The sequence below is a fragment of the Carassius gibelio genome, chromosome A3 (assembly GCF_023724105.1).
Source record: "Carassius gibelio isolate Cgi1373 ecotype wild population from Czech Republic chromosome A3, carGib1.2-hapl.c, whole genome shotgun sequence".
In the NCBI taxonomy this organism is placed as follows: Eukaryota; Metazoa; Chordata; class Actinopteri; order Cypriniformes; family Cyprinidae; genus Carassius; species Carassius gibelio.
Window position 1 is genome coordinate 11,390,120 of NC_068373.1, and position 20,663 is coordinate 11,410,782.

Genomic DNA, 20,663 nt, shown 5'->3' on the forward strand with positions numbered 1-20,663 from the left:
TGCATGACAGTATACTATAGACTTAATAAATATTAAGATGAGCAGGAATGTACAAGAGAAGAATGTGCAAACAGGTTGTAGAGGGTATTTACATAGCAACAATAGAGGTAAATAAATAACAAATTAAAAAAAAATACATATATTGCTGTGTGCAAATAACATTAAGTATCTTATTGATAATAATAATAAGTGAGGTGATGTAGATGTTAAGAGGCTGGGTTTGAGTTAAGGAGCCTGATGGCCTGAGTAAAGAAGATCCTCCTAAGTCTCTCAGTTTTTGCCATCAGGCTACAGAAGCACTTACCAGATGGCAGCAAAATGAAAAGACAGTTACCAGGGTGGTTAGAGTCCTTCATGATCTGAAAAGCTCTGCTTTTGCAGTGATTGGGGTAGATGTCCTGCAGTGAGGGAAGAGCAGACACTGAGATGCGCTCAGCTAATCCCACAACTCTCTGCAGGGCTTTGTAGTCTTGGTTGGAGCTATCCCCATACCACACTGAGCCACACTTTCTATGGCCCCTGAATAGAAGGTTTTCAGGATTGGCGAAACCCTGAATTTTCTCAGCTGTCGCAGAAGGTACAGTCTTTGCCTGACTTTATTAACCCGAGTTTGGATGTGTCCATAAGGGGCAAACCTTAGATCTGGTTATCTCTCATGGATCATTCTTATCGCAGTTTTCTGTCAAGGATTTAGGATTGTCTGACCATTTTGCTATTCTTTTTAGTATGGAACTGTCGCATACTAACATTTACCCTTTCCGTACTGTAAATTATCGCAATTGGAAATCCATTGATTTCAATGACTTCTCTGCTTTTATTGAATCCTCGTTAAGTGGCCTTTATCAAACTTTATTAGACCCTCTGGAGGTCAACATCTCTCTGTTAAATAATGTTCTCTTGTCTGGTTTGGACTTATCTGCACCACTGAAATCCTGGTCTGTGGCCTTTGTACATTCTGCTCCCTGGTATAATGGTGAGCTGCGCTCTAGGAAGACAGCGTGTCGTAAGCTGGAGCGTAAGTGGCGTACCTCTGGCCTGAATGTTCATTATCAAGCTTGGAAAGACCACTTACTTGAATATAAGGCAGACAGATCTCAGTATTTCTCTCAGATAATTGATAATAATCAAAATAACCCCAAAAATATTTTTCATACCATTAACAAACTGTTCAAAGGTAACAGCTCCTCCAATGTACCTGCCTCAGATCAGCTTTGTAATGGATTTATTGATCATTTTAGTTCCAAAATTGCTAATGCACGCAAATCCAATGCATCTGTTGCGTCTGCTTCTGCTCATAGTATCCCTAAATTTTCCAGGACTTTTTTTTTCAAATTTTAGCTTACTTGATCCTGTCTCTCTGGGTAATGTGGTTTCACAATTGAAAGTTGCCACTTCCATAGTTGATCCAATACCCAACTGCCTGTTTAAATCATGTTTTGTATCACTATTCCCAGTCGTCTTGAGTATAATAAATGACTCACTGAACACGGGTGTTGTACCTGCTGCAATCAAAATTGCTGATTTTCTGCTGTAACACCTGTACCAAAAAAGCCCAACGTGGACTGGGTAAACATCAATAATTTTCGTTCAATCTCCAATTTGCCTTTTTTGGCTAAAGTACTTGAGCGAATTGTGGGCTCTCAGTTAATTACTCATCATATTTTGCACAATCTTTTTGAGCCCCTCCAATCTGGCTTCCGCAAACTGCACAGTACTGAAACAGCATTGGTTAAAGTCACCAATGATTTGTTAATTGCTGCTGACTCTGGCTCTTTGTCAATCCTGATTTTACTCGATCTCAGCGCAGCTTTTGACACTGTAGACCATTCTCTTTTACTCTCTGGATTGGAAAAAGTTTTTGGTGTTACTGACACTGCTTTAAATTGGTTCAAGTCTTATCTATCAGGTTGCAGGTCCAATATTGGCTCAGTGCAGTTTGGTGTTCCACAGGGTTCAGTTTTGAGTCCCTTACTTTTTAGTATGTACATTTTCCCCCTTTGGGCTATTTCTAAGATCCCTTGGTCTTAAGTTTCATTTTTACGCAGATGACACTCAGATTTATATTCACTCAAAACCTGGTGATAATTGGTGAAAACCTGTCTTTTTCAGTGGCTGAAAACTGATCAATACGTTTGTCTTTTCTGGAATAGACTACTGTAATGCTTTGCTCACGGGGGTCTCGAAATCTACTTTAGGCAGATTGCAGTATGTTCAAAACGCAGCTGCCAGAGTCCTGACAAGTTCCAGGACAAGTGAGCACATCTCTCCAGTCTTGGAGTCCTTGCACTGGCTTCCGGTCAGGTTTCGCGTTGATTATAAAATTCGTATGCTTACCTACAAGGCCCTAAAAGGTTTAGCTCCAGAATATCTGACTGAACTTTTAACTGTCTACACCCCAATGTGTAATCTTCGTTCATCGGATTCTGGCTTTTTATGGCTTTTTTTATTCCTGTAACTCGTTTACGCTCTATGGGTGACTGGGCCTTCTCTTCTTTGGCACCTAAACTCTGGAACTCTCTTCCTACTGAAATCAGACAGGCTGAAACCCTTAGTATTTTTAAATGTTCTCTTAAAACGTATTTTTTTCCGGTTAGCATTGTGATATGATTCTCTGATGGTCTATCTCAATGTATTTTTATTTGTTTTTTATTGATTTTTTTTTCTGTATGCCTTGGTAAAGCGCTTTGAGATGTAACTTTTAAAGGCGCTATAGAAAATAAAGTGTATTATTATTATTATTATTATTATTATTATTATTATTATTATTATTATATTAAGGAAAATGTATATGATGATATAACTCTGTTTTAATTGTTTTTTAAATAGGCTATATATTTAGCCTTTGACTCTGTGTTTTCAAGATGAGTGAACTGCGCTATTGCCATCCTATGAATCTCACTGCGTTTTCAAGGTGAGAAAAGGAACGCCCACCACTACTGACAGAGGCACGTCATTCTTTCATTTTCTCCTTCTGAAACTTCCAATAATAAAACCGCTCGGCTTCCCGCTCTGTCACCTGCTGAAGGGAATGCAAATGAAGTAGGGTAATTTCTTTCTATCTTTCTTTTTTTATTTGGAGAACAATATATAGCCAGAGTCTTGCCATCCTAGTATAACATTTGCTCTGCGATCTACAGCTGTCAATACAAAACCACAATGAGAACTTTTTTGTATTTTCTGTGGATTATCATATCTTCGTCCATATTTGTAGAATCTTTTATTCGGGAAAAGGAGAGAAGAGACATTTATCAAACAATTAAATTTCTGCATGAACTGGTAAGTCTTACATTAATATATTAATAAATATTTGCTAGATTTATTAGAGGAAAGTTGCGGGATTAACAATATAAAACAAGGTGGAAAACAATTTTACATAATCTAGGGTTTTATCTATATTTTAGAAATATAGCTTTGTTCATCGTTCATTCATTTTATTACCCGAATGTTAATTCATACAACTTGACCGTTAACATGTTAACAATGTTTTAGTAGCCTATAAATATTAAGATTAATATAGCTATATATTTATAATGAGTTAAGTGTTAGCTTTTGATCAAAATATTTTTCATTACCTACACTAATGGTTTAATGTTAACAAAAGCCTGGCAGTATAATAAGCCTGAATGTAGGATATTTAATGGCTGAAAATCGTAAACATCTTATCTTCTTCTTCCCAAAGGGTCATAAAGCATGTCCACGTGATGTTGAAAATGCGATGTCCGATCGGTTCACAAGTCTTCCCGATAAGGTAGGAGTAGTATATATAATACTGCTTCTGTCAAGATGATTTATGACTTTGACCTTTGACCTTTTGACAGGTTGAACTTCCGGTAACCTTATGATGGATGGGCGGAACAAATGAGATCAAGGGTTAACCTATGACCTTCCCACGCATCGATCATATGGTTTTGACAGAAAGTTTTACCCTATTGACCTAATTAGTTCTAAATCATGGTTTTGACGGCTAGTTTAAACGGAAGATGAAAGACTCCCCACACATCGATCATGTGCTTTTGACAGAAAGTTTTACCCTATTGACCTGTTAGTTCTAAATTAAAACGGTATATGAAAGACTCCCCAATCATCGATCATGTGCTTTTGACAGAAGTTGTTTGAAGTCTGTGCCAGATAAATTGTTTGAACTTTGTGTTAGTTAGTTTGTTTGAAGTCTGTGCCAGATAACTTGTTTGAAGTTTGTGTCAGTTAGCTTGTTTGAAGTCTGTGCCAGATAAGTTGTTTGAAGTTTGTGTCAGTTAGCTTGTTTGAAGTTTGTGTCAGTTATACGGTTATGTGTGTGTGTGTGTGTGTGTGAGTGTGTGTGTGGTTATACGTCTTCTCCCCCCTCCCATTACATTCATGAGCGGTGTATAAATGGGGTCGGTGTGTTCTACACGCATCGCCGGAAAGGGAAACATGAGCTACATGAGCATGGATGGTTTATCCTCGCCTCAATCGGCAGATTCGGGGTCGAGCAACAGGATGTTGAATAGTCTGACTATGGCGCCGAGAAAACCTTTCGGACACATCCGTTTGACAAGTTTTCTCCATGAAATTTCAGAATGGACTAAAGGCGAATTTATGATGCGTAGTAACCGCGTATTCGGATACAAATTTCACAAACCAACTCGAGTCGTTACGCTCTACACCACCGACGGCCTCAGTGAGTTTCAGGCAGGGGAAGACGAGTGTCTGGTATTTCCTGAAAAAGACTGGTCTCTATTTTACAAACGTGTCTGGAATGATCTGAATGATGGCGGCGAGGAGCCTTTGTACGTGGCGGAGTGGGACGGGGCGACCCCGAATGTCCGGTACCGTGTGGTGGGTGACCATACTCAAAAGAGACCGAATGATTCTGTTTACATATTCTGCTGTAAAGACAAGACAAAGCTCAACAACACACGGTTTGGACGCATCCTGCCTAACGAGCATCACGATCTGTATGAAATGCAGTTTTTGTTCAAGTGGTGCGATCTGGATCTACTGAATAGGCTTTTTTCAACCATCAACAAAATGTTCAAATGGTGTGACATGCATGACGGATACAACAAAATTAAAGTGCAACTGTTCCACCCCGAGAGATGTGCTCGGAGCAGTACATACTCTCTGCCGTCCCCGCCCATTCACTACACCCATTCTAAAGCTCCACGGTCGGACCTCGTCAAGCGCCGTGTATAAATCAAGGCTGAAGCGCTCCAACGCCCCCTCCCCTTTTCCACAGCGATCATAAAATACCGCGACTCGACCCTCCCGAGCATCATTTATAAACCATGGCCGAAGACCACGTATGCAGCTGCGGTATCTCTTTCGACAGCATTCTCGACCCTCCCGACGACGCAACCCTACATACTCCGACTGACGCCGGCGGTCCATCGGGCCTCCACAACGACTGGGTCTCGGCTAAAACGGTCAGACTCCTCTACATTCGACCGAACCCTTCCTCATTCTAATCCTGACTTCGACGTCGTAGACGGATGTTTCACCGACGTCGGATTCAAAATCGTGAAAGCCGCGACCGTGGTTTTACTGCAACATCTCATCAACGATAAGCAGAAGGACGAGTGCGAGGGTTGCGCGATTGACCATCCTAGTCAGCTGCAACATTCCTGTCTGTTTGACCCTCCCAACTACTACTTCGACACACACTTTGACGAACTTTCGGGCAAGCTGTTTAAACCCTATTTTCATTCCATCATCACTACCCTCCTGGAGCGGTGCGGGTTAAAATCTCAACCCCATCGTATTCAAGGAACAGTCGGGACTATTCTGCGCGAATTAAAAGACGAACCATTCATCGTCTCCAAGGTGGAAGAAATCAGGGCGAGACTTCTGGACAAACCCTGCAAGGAAATAGTCGGCGACGTCGTTGATCTCTGGGAAAATCTCCCAAACGCGAATGGCCAGTGAACAAACCGCCTCCAACATGGGTGCAGCCTGTAGCCTAAAGTACTGTATGGAATTATTGTTTAAAGACCATTACAGAGAGCAGATGACGAATCTCGTGAGCAAGATTATTATGGACGCATCCCACCCCGATACCGCGTGTCACGATACCGTGCGCGAGGCAAATCTAAAGAAAAATATGGCGTATATAAGAGGAATGGTTAGCTCGTGGGACTATTTGACGGACAAATGTGTTGACGGTAACGATCCACCCATTGTAATGATAAAACAGGTTCTAGATATGTTGTGTGAATCACGATCCCCGCTCGAGATCACCGATCTGCTGAGTACTTGTACCTACGTGGCAGATGTCTGCATCGAGCTAATGAAGAAATCAAAAGAATATGACTCCGATGATCAGGACGACGTTGTCAAAATCGTCGAAGTGATTACAAACGTGGACAAAATTGTCGTAATGTACGTCGATTACATCCTTGACAAAAACATGATGGCCTGCCGCGATTTTCTTTTCTGGTTAGATTACCACTGACGGTATTATTAATCCATTTTGTATCCTGTAACATCCCTGTTATAACCGTTGTACTTTTTAGTCTGTGTATGTAACATCATTATATCCATTTTGCATGTTGAATCGTATTAACCCCATTCTTTTTTTAATCAGAGAGTATGTATTTTTTTACATGTTGTATTTTCCATTTTTACTTATAGTATCTTTCCTATCCTCTATTATATCCATTTTACTTATAGTATTTCTATCATATCCATGTTTACTATCTTTTATTATATCCATTTTACTTATAGTATTTCTATCATATCCATGTTTACTATCTTTTATTATATCCATTTTACTTATAGTATTTCTATTATATCCACGTTTACTATCTTTTATTATATCTATTTTACTCGTAATTATATCCTGTAACATTTTTTTTAATAAAAGATTGATTCAAACCGCTTGTACGCGTCATTCTTTTTGACGGTTGCGACGGCACCATGTCGGAGCTCATGAAAGAGGCTTATTACACCCCCTCCAACCCGGGCTCTTTAGGCGGTAAAAAACGATTAAAAGACGCCGTGTTGAAAGACACCGGGGTCCGTCTAAGCGATAAACAGGTCTCAGAATGGCTGGCTGGTGAGGACGCTTACACATTACACAAACCAGCGCCTATAAAATACAAACGAAACAGAGTGGTCGTGTACGGGGTCGATACTCAGTTCCAGGCCGATCTCGTCGACATGATCGCCTACGCTAAGGATAACGACGGTCATAAATATCTGCTGACGTGCATAGACGTATTTAGCAAGTACGCCTGGGTTCGTGTGTTGAAGAATAAGAGCGGTCTCGAGGTCGCTAGAGCGTTCGAGTCTATCCTCGAAGAGGGCCGCGTGCCTCAGAAATTGCAGACGGATCAGGGAAAGGAATTTTTTAACAAACAATTTCAAGATGTGATGAAAAAGCACGACATTAATCATTTCGCTACCGCTACCGATTTGAAAGCCAGCGTCGTGGAACGAATCCGGGGAGTTTGTGTTCAGGGGTAAAGCCGTACAAGGTTCGCACATGGTCGATTTGTTAAAAAGTTTTACGGCTCCGCAAAACGTTAGGGATGAACGGAGACCTCCGGGATGGTCGGAGTTTCTACGCGCCTTTGGCGAATTAAACATCCCTTTTTCTACGGTGCCGAACCAACAGGTCAGACGTACGATTAACTCTCTAAAGAGTAAACCCGTAGAACCCCCATCACCGTCTGTTAGACCTTATAAAAGAAAAAAAGGGAGGAGATATTCACCTCCCTCGGGTGGAGATTTTGAAGACTCGCCGTTTAAATCGCCGACTATCGACCTACGACAATGGCTGGAAATGTAACGACTCCTTAGATCGAGCTTTCATTCATTTGTATCTTATGATTAAATAAATAAAAGACGATAAGAAATATAATGGTTTAAGCTTTTTTTTTTATTTATACGTCAAACATGTCTGCACACAATGAACGCACGATAACATTTTATCATTACAAACATGCGGTCTCAATCTCTTCACAAAGAGGGACACCATTTTATCATTTCTAATATAATCATCGGTGTATAGTTTCATCACGTGGCTATAGTCGCGAGCTCTGGCTAGATGATATAGAAAAAACACACAGTGCTGTCCGCAGGTATCCGATGAATAATCCTGGACGCGTCTGTCGGAGTATAATACGTCGACGTCGTTGACGTATAGAAAGTTATTGATGCTGATTGGAAAGCGGGGGCTGTCGGGCGGATTGCCGAAGCTGTCGAAAAAACAAGCCGTCCCCTCTCGCGCTAAATAAACGGCTAGCCAATGCTCCCCCGGCGATCGAGAGGGGTGGGTATTAACGATGCAGAACGACGGTAAGATCCCCAACGGTTTTTTGGGTAGTTGATCGCTCGGCAGAACCCCGAGAAAATGAGTCCCGCACGCTATTTTATCCACGATAGCTGTGAGTTGTAGCGTGTTCATCTCTCAGTAGTGATCGATCAGTACCTGTCTACGGTTAGACACTTCAATGAGGCTGTCGAATACGGCGTAGATTATTAAATTAACGGTATTCGGCAGAGCTTGTCTGAAACGAGCTTCTACTCTGATGTTCCCGGACTTGATGAGGGAAATGTGCTGACCGCAGTCCTCGTCCGGCGTCAGGTTAAATGCGTAGAGCGTGTATCCGTTCAGGAAATCATTCCTGCTGATACAGAGCGGTCGATCTTTAAGGTGTCTCCCGGTCGTCATCGCCAGCTGATAATATTCGCGCACCGCCAAACCGGCGTCGAAATTAGGTTGTAGGGGTTTGGCGGGAAATTGTTGACCGTCCACGTAGACCGCTAGGAATTCCAGATTGTAATGTTTGAACGCGAATGGATTTTTCTCGTAGGAACCGGTGAATGCGTCGTTATCGACCATACCGATAACGATAGACTTTGGCAACGTTCCTAGAAACAGATTTTCTTGATTGGAAACTCGAGAGCCCGCGGGTATGGAGAACGATTTTAGACAGACCCTGTCGATGGGGTACTTGGCCGTGGTCGAGAGCAGCGTTTGGGCGTGAGCCAGTCTCACCGGGGGTGATACGGAAACTTTTTTGACAAATAGGGACGCAGCCGCTATATGTAATTTGTAAGCCAAGTCGTCGGACCTCATCAGACAGAATTCATCCTTAGCCCGTATGAACCGTAATTTTAAATCCAATCCATTAATTAAAAGTTTCTCTTGAAAGAATATATCGCTGTGTATGGGGGCTAACAGTTCCACCTCGCTGCTTCGGCCGGTGTAGAGAGATCTCTTCGTTAACCCCTCGTTACGACCTGCGGGGTCATGTACGTCCATGTGACCGGCCGTGTCTTTGTGAAACAGCCCGGCGCTGAAAATAGTTTCCAACGTATCTTTACCGTAGTTGAGCAGACTTTCGATGATGCAGCGATACGGATGAGTTCCGGAGCTCTGAGATATCAGACGGTCGCCGAGGGTTACGTCGACCTGTGAAAACATGGTAGCTGCCAGGTAATTTATCGGTCCCACCTTAGCCGGGTGAGCGATATCTGCTCCGTCAGGCCCCGTGATTTTCACACGTAGATAGAGCATCGTGTTGTTAAGATCCAAATAATCGTCGCCGTTGCCGGCGATAAAAAACTCCAACGGTGCAGAGTACGATATGGCCGATAATGGGGCTACTTCTAAATAGCCGTTTTTCTCAATAACGGTCTGCGTCAGCGGGACCGTAAATAGGTCCAACTCGGACTTGATGCACTCCCCCGACATGCGGTGCAATAACGCCATGTTAGAAGATGGTTTTTACGACTCTCTTGATCGACGCCTTTCGTCTAACAGCCGCCTTACGCTTTCTGCGTACGACTGAGCGTTTCTTCGGTCCGAGTGTTGTTTTCTTCTTTCCCCACTGACCACGCCTCCTCACACCGGGTGGTTTAGACATCCTCTTACGGGCCATGACCATCAGACCGGATCCGTCTTGAGCTTTATCGTTATGAGACCGCGTCAATACGTTTGAGACGACGTCGGATACTATATTTTTAGCGGCCGATTTTAGATGGGGTTTCGCGATGCTAAATCCTCTTTTTAACAGAGGTACAGCCATCCTGAACAGGCCTCTGAAAAGACCCCCTAACTCCGCTCCGTACATAACCCCTCCCCCGGCATAGCCCGGCAAATCCCCGCCGGCCTGATTTCGGTAGTAGCTGACGTAGTCGGCGGTCTCTCCGGGTCTATAATAAACCATTTTTCGGTTTAAAGTGTAGTTTTACGATGACTATCCCGTAAGAAAATGGTACTCGGCGGTTTTGATCGTCCTTCAGCTCTATGGTGATGTCGGTGATGTGATCCTTGCTGATCGATGCGTAATGGGGGTTGTCGTATCTAGCAATGACCGAGTCGTTGCTTTTACCCGATATATGTACGCATCTCAAAAGAGGTACGTAAGAATCGCCGACCGTTTGATATTGGATAATATCCGTGTAGACGTACATCGTGTAGAACCCCCTGTTGATATCGCATTGATGAGGGGCGTCCACGACGGCGTTTACGGTAAAATCTGGTTTTTTATGATAGTTTAAACCTCCTAGAGGTTTTAGCGTCGTTCCTAAAATAGTGGCTAGCCTCCCTCGAAAACTTATCGAAATGTTGGGTTTCGCGGTCAGATTCACCTTGTTTTTGAATTCGTCAAGACTCAATACGGCCGCCGGCGCGGTAAGTTGATTTATAGCACGCAGGATTGTACGAATGTTTGCGTAGTACCCGCCGCTTATGTGTAATTTCGTAATTACAGAAAAACCGCTATAAGAGCCTTTGGAGGTCTTGCTATCCGGGGGTTCCGGGACCGTATGTAGGAAGAAATGACCGTCTTCGTCATCAAAGTTGTACCAACTTCTAGGATATTCGATTTCGGCGAGTCCGACTTCCCATTGTCCTTTCAAGTCTATAGCTTTTGCTAACCTGGTCGTATAGGAGGATATGCGATTTTCAGGATAAACCGACGACGACGCATTGCACGGTAACGTGACGTAGAACCCGTGATCGTCCATCGCGGTCCTTCGCCGGTATGATCTCATCCGTTAAACGACGGGGTGTTTTAAGTCCAGCAGAGTTTTTTTATCTATGTAACTATTAAATTTTGAAGGCCACCCTAGCCATTTCACTAAAACGAGCGTAGATTTCCCTTGTTTTTTCTGGCCTAAAATCTTTTCCACCTTAAAAGATTTGTTTTTACTCACAATTATTTTTTGCAGCTCTTTTTCGTAAAAAACCCCCTCGATGACATCGCCGTCGTAATCGGTGAGTCTGTAGACCGGGGGTTGACGCGGAATACGCGAGGATACGGTGAAAAATTCCTCCGTGTAGTTCTGCTCATAACCTTTCGCGAACGGACCTCTCACTTTAGAAATCCTGACGACGTCGCCGACTTTGAAATTAAATACGGATCTCTCGGTCTTCTTTATATCGCCGTACAAGTTTTGAAACACTTGGTCCTCGTTTACTTTACCGACGTCCACGGGTCTCATTCTGATACTTCGATGATAACTGGTATTGTACCCCTGCACGATGTCTTGTAAAACATCTATGTATCGACGGGAATTTGTAGCCGTTAAAAATCGCCACATACGACTTTTTAAGGTTCTGTTAAATCGTTCCACGACGCTGGCTTTCAAATCGGTAGCGGTAGCGAAATGATTAATGTCGTGCTTTTTCATCACATCTTGAAATTGTTTGTTAAAAAATTCCTTTCCCTGATCCGTCTGCAATTTCTGAGGCACGCGGCCCTCTTCGAGGATAGACTCGAACGCTCTAGCGACCTCGAGACCGCTCTTATTCTTCAACACACGAACCCAGGCGTACTTGCTAAATACGTCTATGCACGTCAGCAGATATTTATGACCGTCGTTATCCTTAGCGTAGGCGATCATGTCGACGAGATCGGCCTGGAACTGAGTATCGACCCCGTACACGACCACTCTGTTTCGTTTGTATTTTATAGGCGCTGGTTTGTGTAATGTGTAAGCGTCCTCACCAGCCAGCCATTCTGAGACCTGTTTATCGCTTAGACGGACCCCGGTGTCTTTCAAGACGGCGTCTTTTAATCGTTTTTTACCGCCTAAAGAGCCCGGGTTGGAGGGGGTGTAATAAGCCTCTTTCATGAGCTCCGACAAGGTGCCGTCGCAACCGTCAAAAAGAATGACGCGTACAAGCGGTTTGAATCAATCTTTTATTAAAAAAAATGTTACAGGATATAATTACGAGTAAAATGGATATAATAAAAGATAGTAAACGTGGATATAATAGAAATACTATAAGTAAAATGGATATAATAAAAGATAGTAAACATGGATATGATAGAAATACTATAAGTAAAATGGATATAATAAAAGATAGTAAACATGGATATGATAGAAATACTATAAGTAAAATGGATATAATAGAGGATAGGAAAGATACTATAAGTAAAAATGGAAAATACAACATGTAAAAAAATACATACTCTCTGATTAAAAAAAGAATGGGGTTAATACGATTCAACATGCAAAATGGATATAATGATGTTACATACACAGACTAAAAAGTACAACGGTTATAACAGGGATGTTACAGGATACAAAATGGATTAATAATACCGTCAGTGGTAATCTAACCAGAAAAGAAAATCGCGGCAGGCCATCATGTTTTTGTCAAGGATGTAATCGACGTACATTACGACAATTTTGTCCACGTTTGTAATCACTTCGACGATTTTGACAACGTCGTCCTGATCATCGGAGTCATATTCTTTTGATTTCTTCATTAGCTCGATGCAGACATCTGCCACGTAGGTACAAGTACTCAGCAGATCGGTGATCTCGAGCGGGGATCGTGATTCACACAACATATCTAGAACCTGTTTTATCATTACAATGGGTGGATCGTTACCGTCAACACATTTGTCCGTCAAATAGTCCCACGAGCTAACCATTCCTCTTATATACGCCATATTTTTCTTTAGATTTGCCTCGCGCACGGTATCGTGACACGCGGTATCGGGGTGGGATGCGTCCATAATAATCTTGCTCACGAGATTCGTCATCTGCTCTCTGTAATGGTCTTTAAACAATAATTCCATACAGTACTTTAGGCTACAGGCTGCACCCATGTTGGAGGCGGTTTGGTCACTGGCCATTCGCGTTTGGGAGATTTTCCCAGAGATCAACGACGTCGCCGACTATTTCCTTGCAGGGTTTGTCCAGAAGTCTCGCCCTGATTTCTTCCACCTTGGAGACGATGAATGGTTCGTCTTTTAATTCGCGCAGAATAGTCCCGACTGTTCCTTGAATACGATGGGGTTGAGATTTTAACCCGCACCGCTCCAGGAGGGTAGTGATGATGGAATGAAAAGAGGGTTTAAACAGCTTGCCCGAAAGTTCGTCAAAGTGTGTGTCGAAGTAGTAGTTGGGAGGGTCAAACAGACAGGAATGTTGCAGCTGACTAGGATGGTCAATCGCGCAACCCTCGCACTCGTCCTTCTGCTTATCGTTGATGAGATGTTGCAGTAAAACCACGGTCGCGGCTTTCACGATTTTGAATCCGACGTCGGTGAAACATCCGTCTACGACGTCGAAGTCAGGATTAGAATGAGGAAGGGTTCGGTCGAATGTAGAGGAGTCTTGCGATTGGACCCCTAAACTTTTGTCCCCTCCGCGGGGGCTGGGACTCCCGATCATCAGATCCGAGTCTAAGCTACGTTTGATAGGTGGTCCGAAGTAGTTTTGGAGGTCCGAGGCTTCAGCGGTGACGATGTTGTTGGGAGCCCAATCATTTTCAAGGTGTAGGGTTGCGTCGTCGGGAGGGTCGAGAATGCTGTCGAAAGAGATACCGCAGCTGCATACGTGGTCTTCGGCCATGGTTTATAAATGATGCTCGGGAGGGTCGAGTCGCGGTATTTTATGATCGCTGTGGAAAAGGGGAGGGGGCGTTGGAGCGCTTCAGCCTTGATTTATACACGGCGCTTGACGAGGTCCGACCGTGGAGCTTTAGAATGGGTGTAGTGAATGGGCGGGGACGGCAGAGAGTATGTACTGCTCCGAGCACATCTCTCGGGGTGGAACAGTTGCACTTTAATTTTGTTGTATCCGTCATGCATGTCACACCATTTGAACATTTTGTTGATGGTTGAAAAAAGCCTATTCAGTAGATCCAGATCGCACCACTTGAACAAAAACTGCATTTCATACAGATCGTGATGCTCGTTAGGCAGGATGCGTCCAAACCGTGTGTTGTTGAGCTTTGTCTTGTCTTTACAGCAGAATATGTAAACAGAATCATTCGGTCTCTTTTGAGTATGGTCACCCACCACACGGTACCGGACATTCGGGGTCGCCCCGTCCCACTCCGCCACGTACAAAGGCTCCTCGCCGCCATCATTCAGATCATTCCAGACACGTTTGTAAAATAGAGACCAGTCTTTTTCAGGAAATACCAGACACTCGTCTTCCCCTGCCTGAAACTCACTGAAGCCGTCGGTGGTGTAGAGCGTAACGACTCGAGTTGGTTTGTGAAATTTGTATCCGAATACGCGGTTACTACGCATCATAAATTCGCCTTTAGTCCATTCTGAAATTTCATGGAGAAAACTTGTCAAACGGATGTGTCCGAAAGGTTTTCTCGGCGCCATAGTCAGACTATTCAACATCCTGTTGCGCGACCCCGAATCTGCCGATTGAGGCGAGGATAAACCATCCATGCTCATGTAGCTCATGTTTCCCTTTCCGGCGATGCGTGTAGAACACACCGACCCCATTTATACACCGCTCATGAATGTAATGGGAGGGGGGAGAAGACGTATAACCACACACACACACACACACACACACACACACATAACCGTATAACTGACACAAACTTCAAACAAGCTAACTGACACAAACTTCAAACAACTTATCTGGCACAGACTTCAAACAAGCTAACTGACACAAACTTCAAACAAGTTATCTGGCACAGACTTCAAACAAACTAACTAACACAAAGTTCAAACAATTTATCTGGCACAGACTTCAAACAACTTCTGTCAAAAGCACATGATCGATGATTGGGGAGTCTTTCATATACCGTTTTAATTTAGAACTAACAGGTCAATAGGGTAAAACTTTCTGTCAAAAGCACATGATCGATGTGTGGGGAGTCTTTCATCTTCCGTTTAAACTAGCCGTCAAAACCATGATTTAGAACTAATTAGGTCAATAGGGTAAAACTTTCTGTCAAAACCATATGATCGATGCGTGGGAAGGTCATAGGTTAACCCTTGATCTCATTTGTTCCGCCCATCCATCATAAGGTTACCGGAAGTTCAACCTGTCAAAAGGTCAAAGGTCAAAGTCATAAATCATCTTGACAGAAGCAGTATTATATATACTACTGGTAGGCAACAATATAAAAATACAAGACAGATATGTTAGATCCAGATCGATCTAAAACTCCGCAGGGAACAGCATCAAGTGCAGCTGCCCGCTTTCAAGTGATTTAAAAGAACTTGATTTGCTGTTTCTGGTGTCGTTCAGCTGTCAGTTTTAGACATATTTAGGACTGTTGTTGTTATACATCCTGTAAGTTTGACAATGGATGTTTTCTCTCTTCTCACGTGGACAGAAAGAAGAAATATCTCAGGCACTGAACATAGCATATAACTCTACCTTTGAGCTCTTCAAGAAGAACAGAAGCCACTGCCACTGGAATAACAATTCATTCCAAGAACTGATGGAACATCTCCACCGACAAGCTCAATTAAACTTCGTAAGTCAGAAGTTGGACTGAGTCAACATTTACTTTCATTATTTACAATGTTATAACGTTAACCGTTATTGTTAATATCTAGGTCCCGGTGGTGATGAGCTCTGAACTTCAGACGCTGGTCGAAAACTTCAAAAAGCTCGATCAGTTTCTTACACAGCAGGTGAGAAACTCAGCAAACGAGACCGAAAAAATAAAACAAATATAAAAATGTGTTTATACCTTCATAACTCCAGTCTGCATAATTTAACTGTGACTTTTCTTTCCGACAGAATTTCAGCTGCTGCGCGTGGGAAAGTGTGCGCCAGGACATTCTGATCGTTATGGACCACTTCAGAAGAATGACTAGAAGAATGACTAGAAGAAAGACTGGATAAAAATGACGAGAAGAAGATCAACTTAATACACTGTGTCCCGTAATTTAAAAGTTGTCAATTTATTAATACGCTATTTTTTAATCTTTATTTATTTATTTATTTATTTATTTATTTATTTATCTGCACTGTTAATTTTCCAACGAAGTCGATAGTAAAATGAATCAATGAATTTCCAGATTCATGAATGTTTAATAAGTTATAATCTAAACTGTCTTTGACGGCTCTTGAGTTGTTATTTATAGCCTAAACATATTTATTAAGCAGAACTATAGACTACACTAAAATATTTACAATAAGCGAACAAACTTTATTGTTCTGTAGGCTACATTTCACTGTTTATTCGGGAATGTGCTGTTATTATGAATGAATGTTTCGTTTACATGTTGTTTGTAACACAATGGAGGTCTAAATGTCTTTGTCACAAACGTGTGGAATTTTCACTTGACCAATGTTCACAAAAAATTAATTATACTTGTGTAGGCTACACTATAAATCGGTCGTTATGTCGTATAATGTGTCTTTTCTGTCACAACTTTTTAAATATTTTTCAAGTTGAGTATATTTTGAAAGATTTCGGTATAGACATAATACTGGGGAAAGTAGCATGTACATTTTCAGTCATTGCGAGGAAAAAACTAAAAAAGTTAATTTAACACATATACACATAGCCCTATCTATATTAGAGAAAAATGGTTCCTAACAAAAATTTAAGCAGGACACAAAATAAAGTAAGAAGAAGACTAAGAAAAATATAATTTATCATTTATTGTTGCTCCAGTATTGTTTACATTACTTTGGGCTCTGACCTCACACACAATTCAACAGAAAAGATCAAGGCGACAGCTGTGGTCGAAAGAAATCAAACACAGGTATCGATGAGTGAACAATGAAACCCGGAGCCCACTCTCACGCAAAGGTTTTCTCCCGTAACTTTCTATTTTTCCTTCACTTTTAAAAGACATAATATCGTGAACAAAACGTCTACTGTAAACACTTTCTGCGCTGTTAACTTTTTTCCTTTTTTTTTTACCATGTCTCAAACTGCGATCAAAACATCATTCATTAAACCTCCTGTAAAAAAGTCATCTTTACTAAACTTGCCACCTACAGGCAAAGAGGTGCAACATCTTAAAAGTGAATTCAAGTTCCCGTTGATTGAAATCACGCGTGAGGAGGATGTAGATTGGTTAAAGATGATTTTTCTATGCTGAAAAATTAAGGATTCAAACAAACAATTCTAACAATAAAACAATTCATCAACTTCGCAGCCAGTAATAACGAACCAGAGAAAACCACAGAGGTGAGAATATGTATTTAAAACACCTACACTGCACTTGAAGAACCAAGTTAGATTTTATACAACCTATATGTAAGTGCAAGAAGTATTGTTGTAATGTACTTTATCTTTAATTTGTTTAAATTTGCACGCCTACTGACTGTTTTATTAATTATAATTTTTCTTGTCGTTACAAGTTCATCAGTGTCATTTAGATGCAAGCTGGTCATTCGCTGATTGACCAGCTATCATTTTTCAAAACACTGTTTTCGAAATTACTGTTGTCGGATATTAACGTTTTTTTTTTTTTTTCATTAGCTATTCCTGTTTCAAACACTGCTTTATAAATGGCTTAACGTGGGTTCATTAAAAAAAAAAAATTATATATATATATATATATATATATATATATATATATATATATTATGTTCTATAAGCAAATGCTATAAAATATGTTAACAACAACAATAGGCCTAATAATAATAATTAGGCTATAATAATAGGCTATAATAATAATAATAGGCTATAATAATAATAATAATTAGGCTATAATAATAATAAAAGTAGTTATTATTATAGCCTTATTATTACTATTAGGCGTATTGTTGTTGTTGTTTATTATTATTATTAATATCACTAATATTGTTTTACATTTAGCAGACTCTTTTATCCAAAGCCATAGTGCATTCAGGTTATAGGCTACTTTTATTCCCAGTAGCTATGTGTGTTATTATTTAAAAACAAATATAGAAAGATATGCTTGAAAGCAAAATATTTATTTAAACTGACGGTCAATGCTAGCCCATTTTTTGTAGTGTAGTGACAAAAGATGAGAAATTGCATTTCATTGCGCCAAGAGAAAGTGCGGTGAAGTCCAATGAGAGCGATTGTAGGAGGTTGCGTCATCACGTGGCGTTTACAAAGCGTAAGGCATTACGTCTCAAACAGAAAGTGTTTTTCTGAACACATCCCGCAGGAATAAACCCCTTCTCGTTTGGAAACGTCAGCGACCTTGAAATACTTTGGAATCAGGTAATTATTTTGAGAAATTGCTTTCTTTTGGGATTGCTGTAACTTATGCTGAAGATGTTAATAGCATTCATTCGTGTTTTAGTGTGTGCTGGTGTCAAGTGAGCTAAAGACGATTAAAGATTAAATATAAATATGTATGCTTTTCACTTATTTTCTAAGTACAAAATCTATTGGTTTTAAAAGTGTTTTTATTAGTCATATAATATGACCAGATGAGATATGTTGTATAGTAGTCTATGGACATTAACTACAGCTAAAAAGTGAAAGTAAGCCGGATACAGACCCGACACTGCGTTTTCCCTTTCCATATACTCCCGAATAAAATCCAGCAAACTCCACCATGTCCCTGCATCATTCCCTCGAGCGACACAGTAGAAAGCTAGTGCACGTATACAAAGATGAAACAAACTCAAATGTGGACATATATTTGTGTGATATTTGTAACTCTGCTGAGTCAATGCTCCGCTTGCAGATGGCTCGGCAGATACAGGATGGTGAACGCCGATTCTCTGACACTGATTGAGAAAATGGTAAGTAGTCTACGCTTTAAAAGCTTCATGATTTATTTGTGAATGTTCATCAGAAGACATTAGACCTCTGCGCAATACAACCACAGCCCTTTTCTACAAGGTCCTTAAAGCTCTCGACTATGTCTTGTTTTTGTCTTAGTAATGTAGTTGTTAATTAAAACCTTACAGAATGATTCACGACTATCTGGAAAACTGCACTAAACGTGTTTTAACATATTGAGGAATGCTGTCAGTTTAATCTGATTCGTCCAGCATTTAAAAAAATACACAGTAAAAGTGTTTCCTTCATTATGTCACAACATCTTTGCTTCTCTCCATTTATTTTTGTCACACTTACTTTCAGAGATTTATTCAGTAGTAATTCATACACTGTGGTTGATTGAAAAAGATGAATCAGTGATTTTAATGAATTTTATATATAAAAAAGGTTTTTTTTTAGGTTTATGTAAAAAGTCTTAAGATAGTTTTATATGCATATGGATGAACAGCTATGAAACATATCAGAAATTACAAGTTGTACTCTGTCTTACAGGGTGGACATCCAGAGGCTGTTAAGGTGCGATTTCCAGGACACCTGTACAACTTGATTGGAGATGCTAAGGTTTGTAAACTTTTTTCTCTGTGGTTAAATACAGAGGGCAAACATTTCATTCCATAAATAAAACATATGCAATCAAAATAAACAGGGAAAGTGATATCAGGATTTCATGACGTGAAAATCGTACAAAACGTGCATACATGACAACAGTGTTCATATGGGACCAGTTACCTACACAGCATTATATCTGTTACAGGTGGAGGACCAGGTGAGGTTTCTTGTCTTGAACTTAGATCAGATCATCAACCTCATGGATTCCAAAGAACACATGAATCCAGAGCAATGGAAACTAGTGGAATATTTCCTAAAAGACCTGCACAGGCATTCATCTGAGCTCAAAGAATGTGTAAGTCTTGTCTGAAAGTTTTTGTGCTTAGGAGAAAATAATATCAGAATTCCATATGAATTGCGTATAATCCTATAATTTAAATAAAAGGATTGTCATAATAGTAAAAGACCATGAATTTAGATTGATTGATTCCACTCAATCTTTTAACCTCAAAACTGTTATATGACATTAATCATAAAAATGTTGATGTTCAGAAGAAAAGGCTAAATTAATAAGAGCAATTAAATAAATGTTATATGAAATGTCTTTTTTTTTTGTTACAACTATTTTGTATGTTATTTTACCGCATTGTTTATATTTTGTTGAGATATATATATATATATATATATATATATATTTGTTTTCGTTTTTTTTTGTTTGTTTGTTTTTTTTTTGTTTTATGTAAAATAATTTTCTAAAAATATGTGAATTCATTTTAAATAAGTAATTTTTTAAATAATTTTAAAAGTTTTCGAATTGCTTGTTTTATTCTTATTATTTTTCTTCATTATTATTTTACTTTCTTTTATGTAAAGCACTTTGAATTACCATTGTGTACGAAATGTGCTATATAAATAAACTTGCCTTGTTTGCTTTTTATCAGGTGGCCCAATACCAAAAGCCGTCACATTTGGAGTCATATAAGAAAAAGATAACAAGGCACTTCAGGACTTTAAAGAAGAGTTTAAAGAAAGAAGTAAGTTTGATTGTATAATATTATATCACAACTTATTCCATTGTTTTTATGTGATTTTATATTCTTCAATTAGTTGATTGATTCTGTCATCAGCTATATTGTTCTTAGTGCCTTTATGAAGCATATTGTAGTTGTGATTCTGC

The 20,663-nt window shown here is 40.4% G+C and overlaps 1 protein-coding gene and 2 long non-coding RNA genes across 16 annotated transcripts in view; 2 read left to right on the forward strand and 1 right to left on the reverse strand.

Moving 5' to 3' along the window:
- ifnphi1 (interferon phi 1) overlaps positions 1-20,663 on the forward strand; it is a 63,131-nt gene that overhangs the window by 5,114 nt on the left and 37,354 nt on the right. For 3 of the 14 annotated variants that reach the window (XM_052543497.1, XM_052543472.1, XM_052543439.1), the window contains exon 1: positions 18,272-18,367. The exons of 5 other annotated variants lie outside the window; for them this stretch is intronic. Coding sequence is in view for 6 of the 9 variants with exons in the window: in XM_052543396.1 (XP_052399356.1) it covers positions 18,766-18,897; positions 19,430-19,498; positions 19,692-19,841; positions 20,428-20,520 (444 nt within the window). In the remaining 3 variants the exon portion in view is untranslated. Of the gene's footprint in view, positions 1-18,243; positions 18,368-18,392; positions 18,898-19,429; positions 19,499-19,691; positions 19,842-20,427; positions 20,521-20,663 lie in introns of those variants that run through there. 6 more of the 14 variants (XM_052543506.1, XM_052543464.1, XM_052543396.1 and 3 more) reach the window with 5 other exon arrangements.
- LOC127946782 (uncharacterized) overlaps positions 1-20,663 on the reverse strand; it is a 60,384-nt gene that overhangs the window by 2,564 nt on the left and 37,157 nt on the right. The window lies entirely within an intron of this gene.
- Positions 3,059-15,880, forward strand: LOC127946791 (uncharacterized). Its single transcript, XR_008151171.1, has 3 exons — positions 3,059-3,276; positions 3,680-3,748; positions 15,542-15,880. It is a non-coding gene; the product is annotated as an uncharacterized LOC127946791 (long non-coding RNA).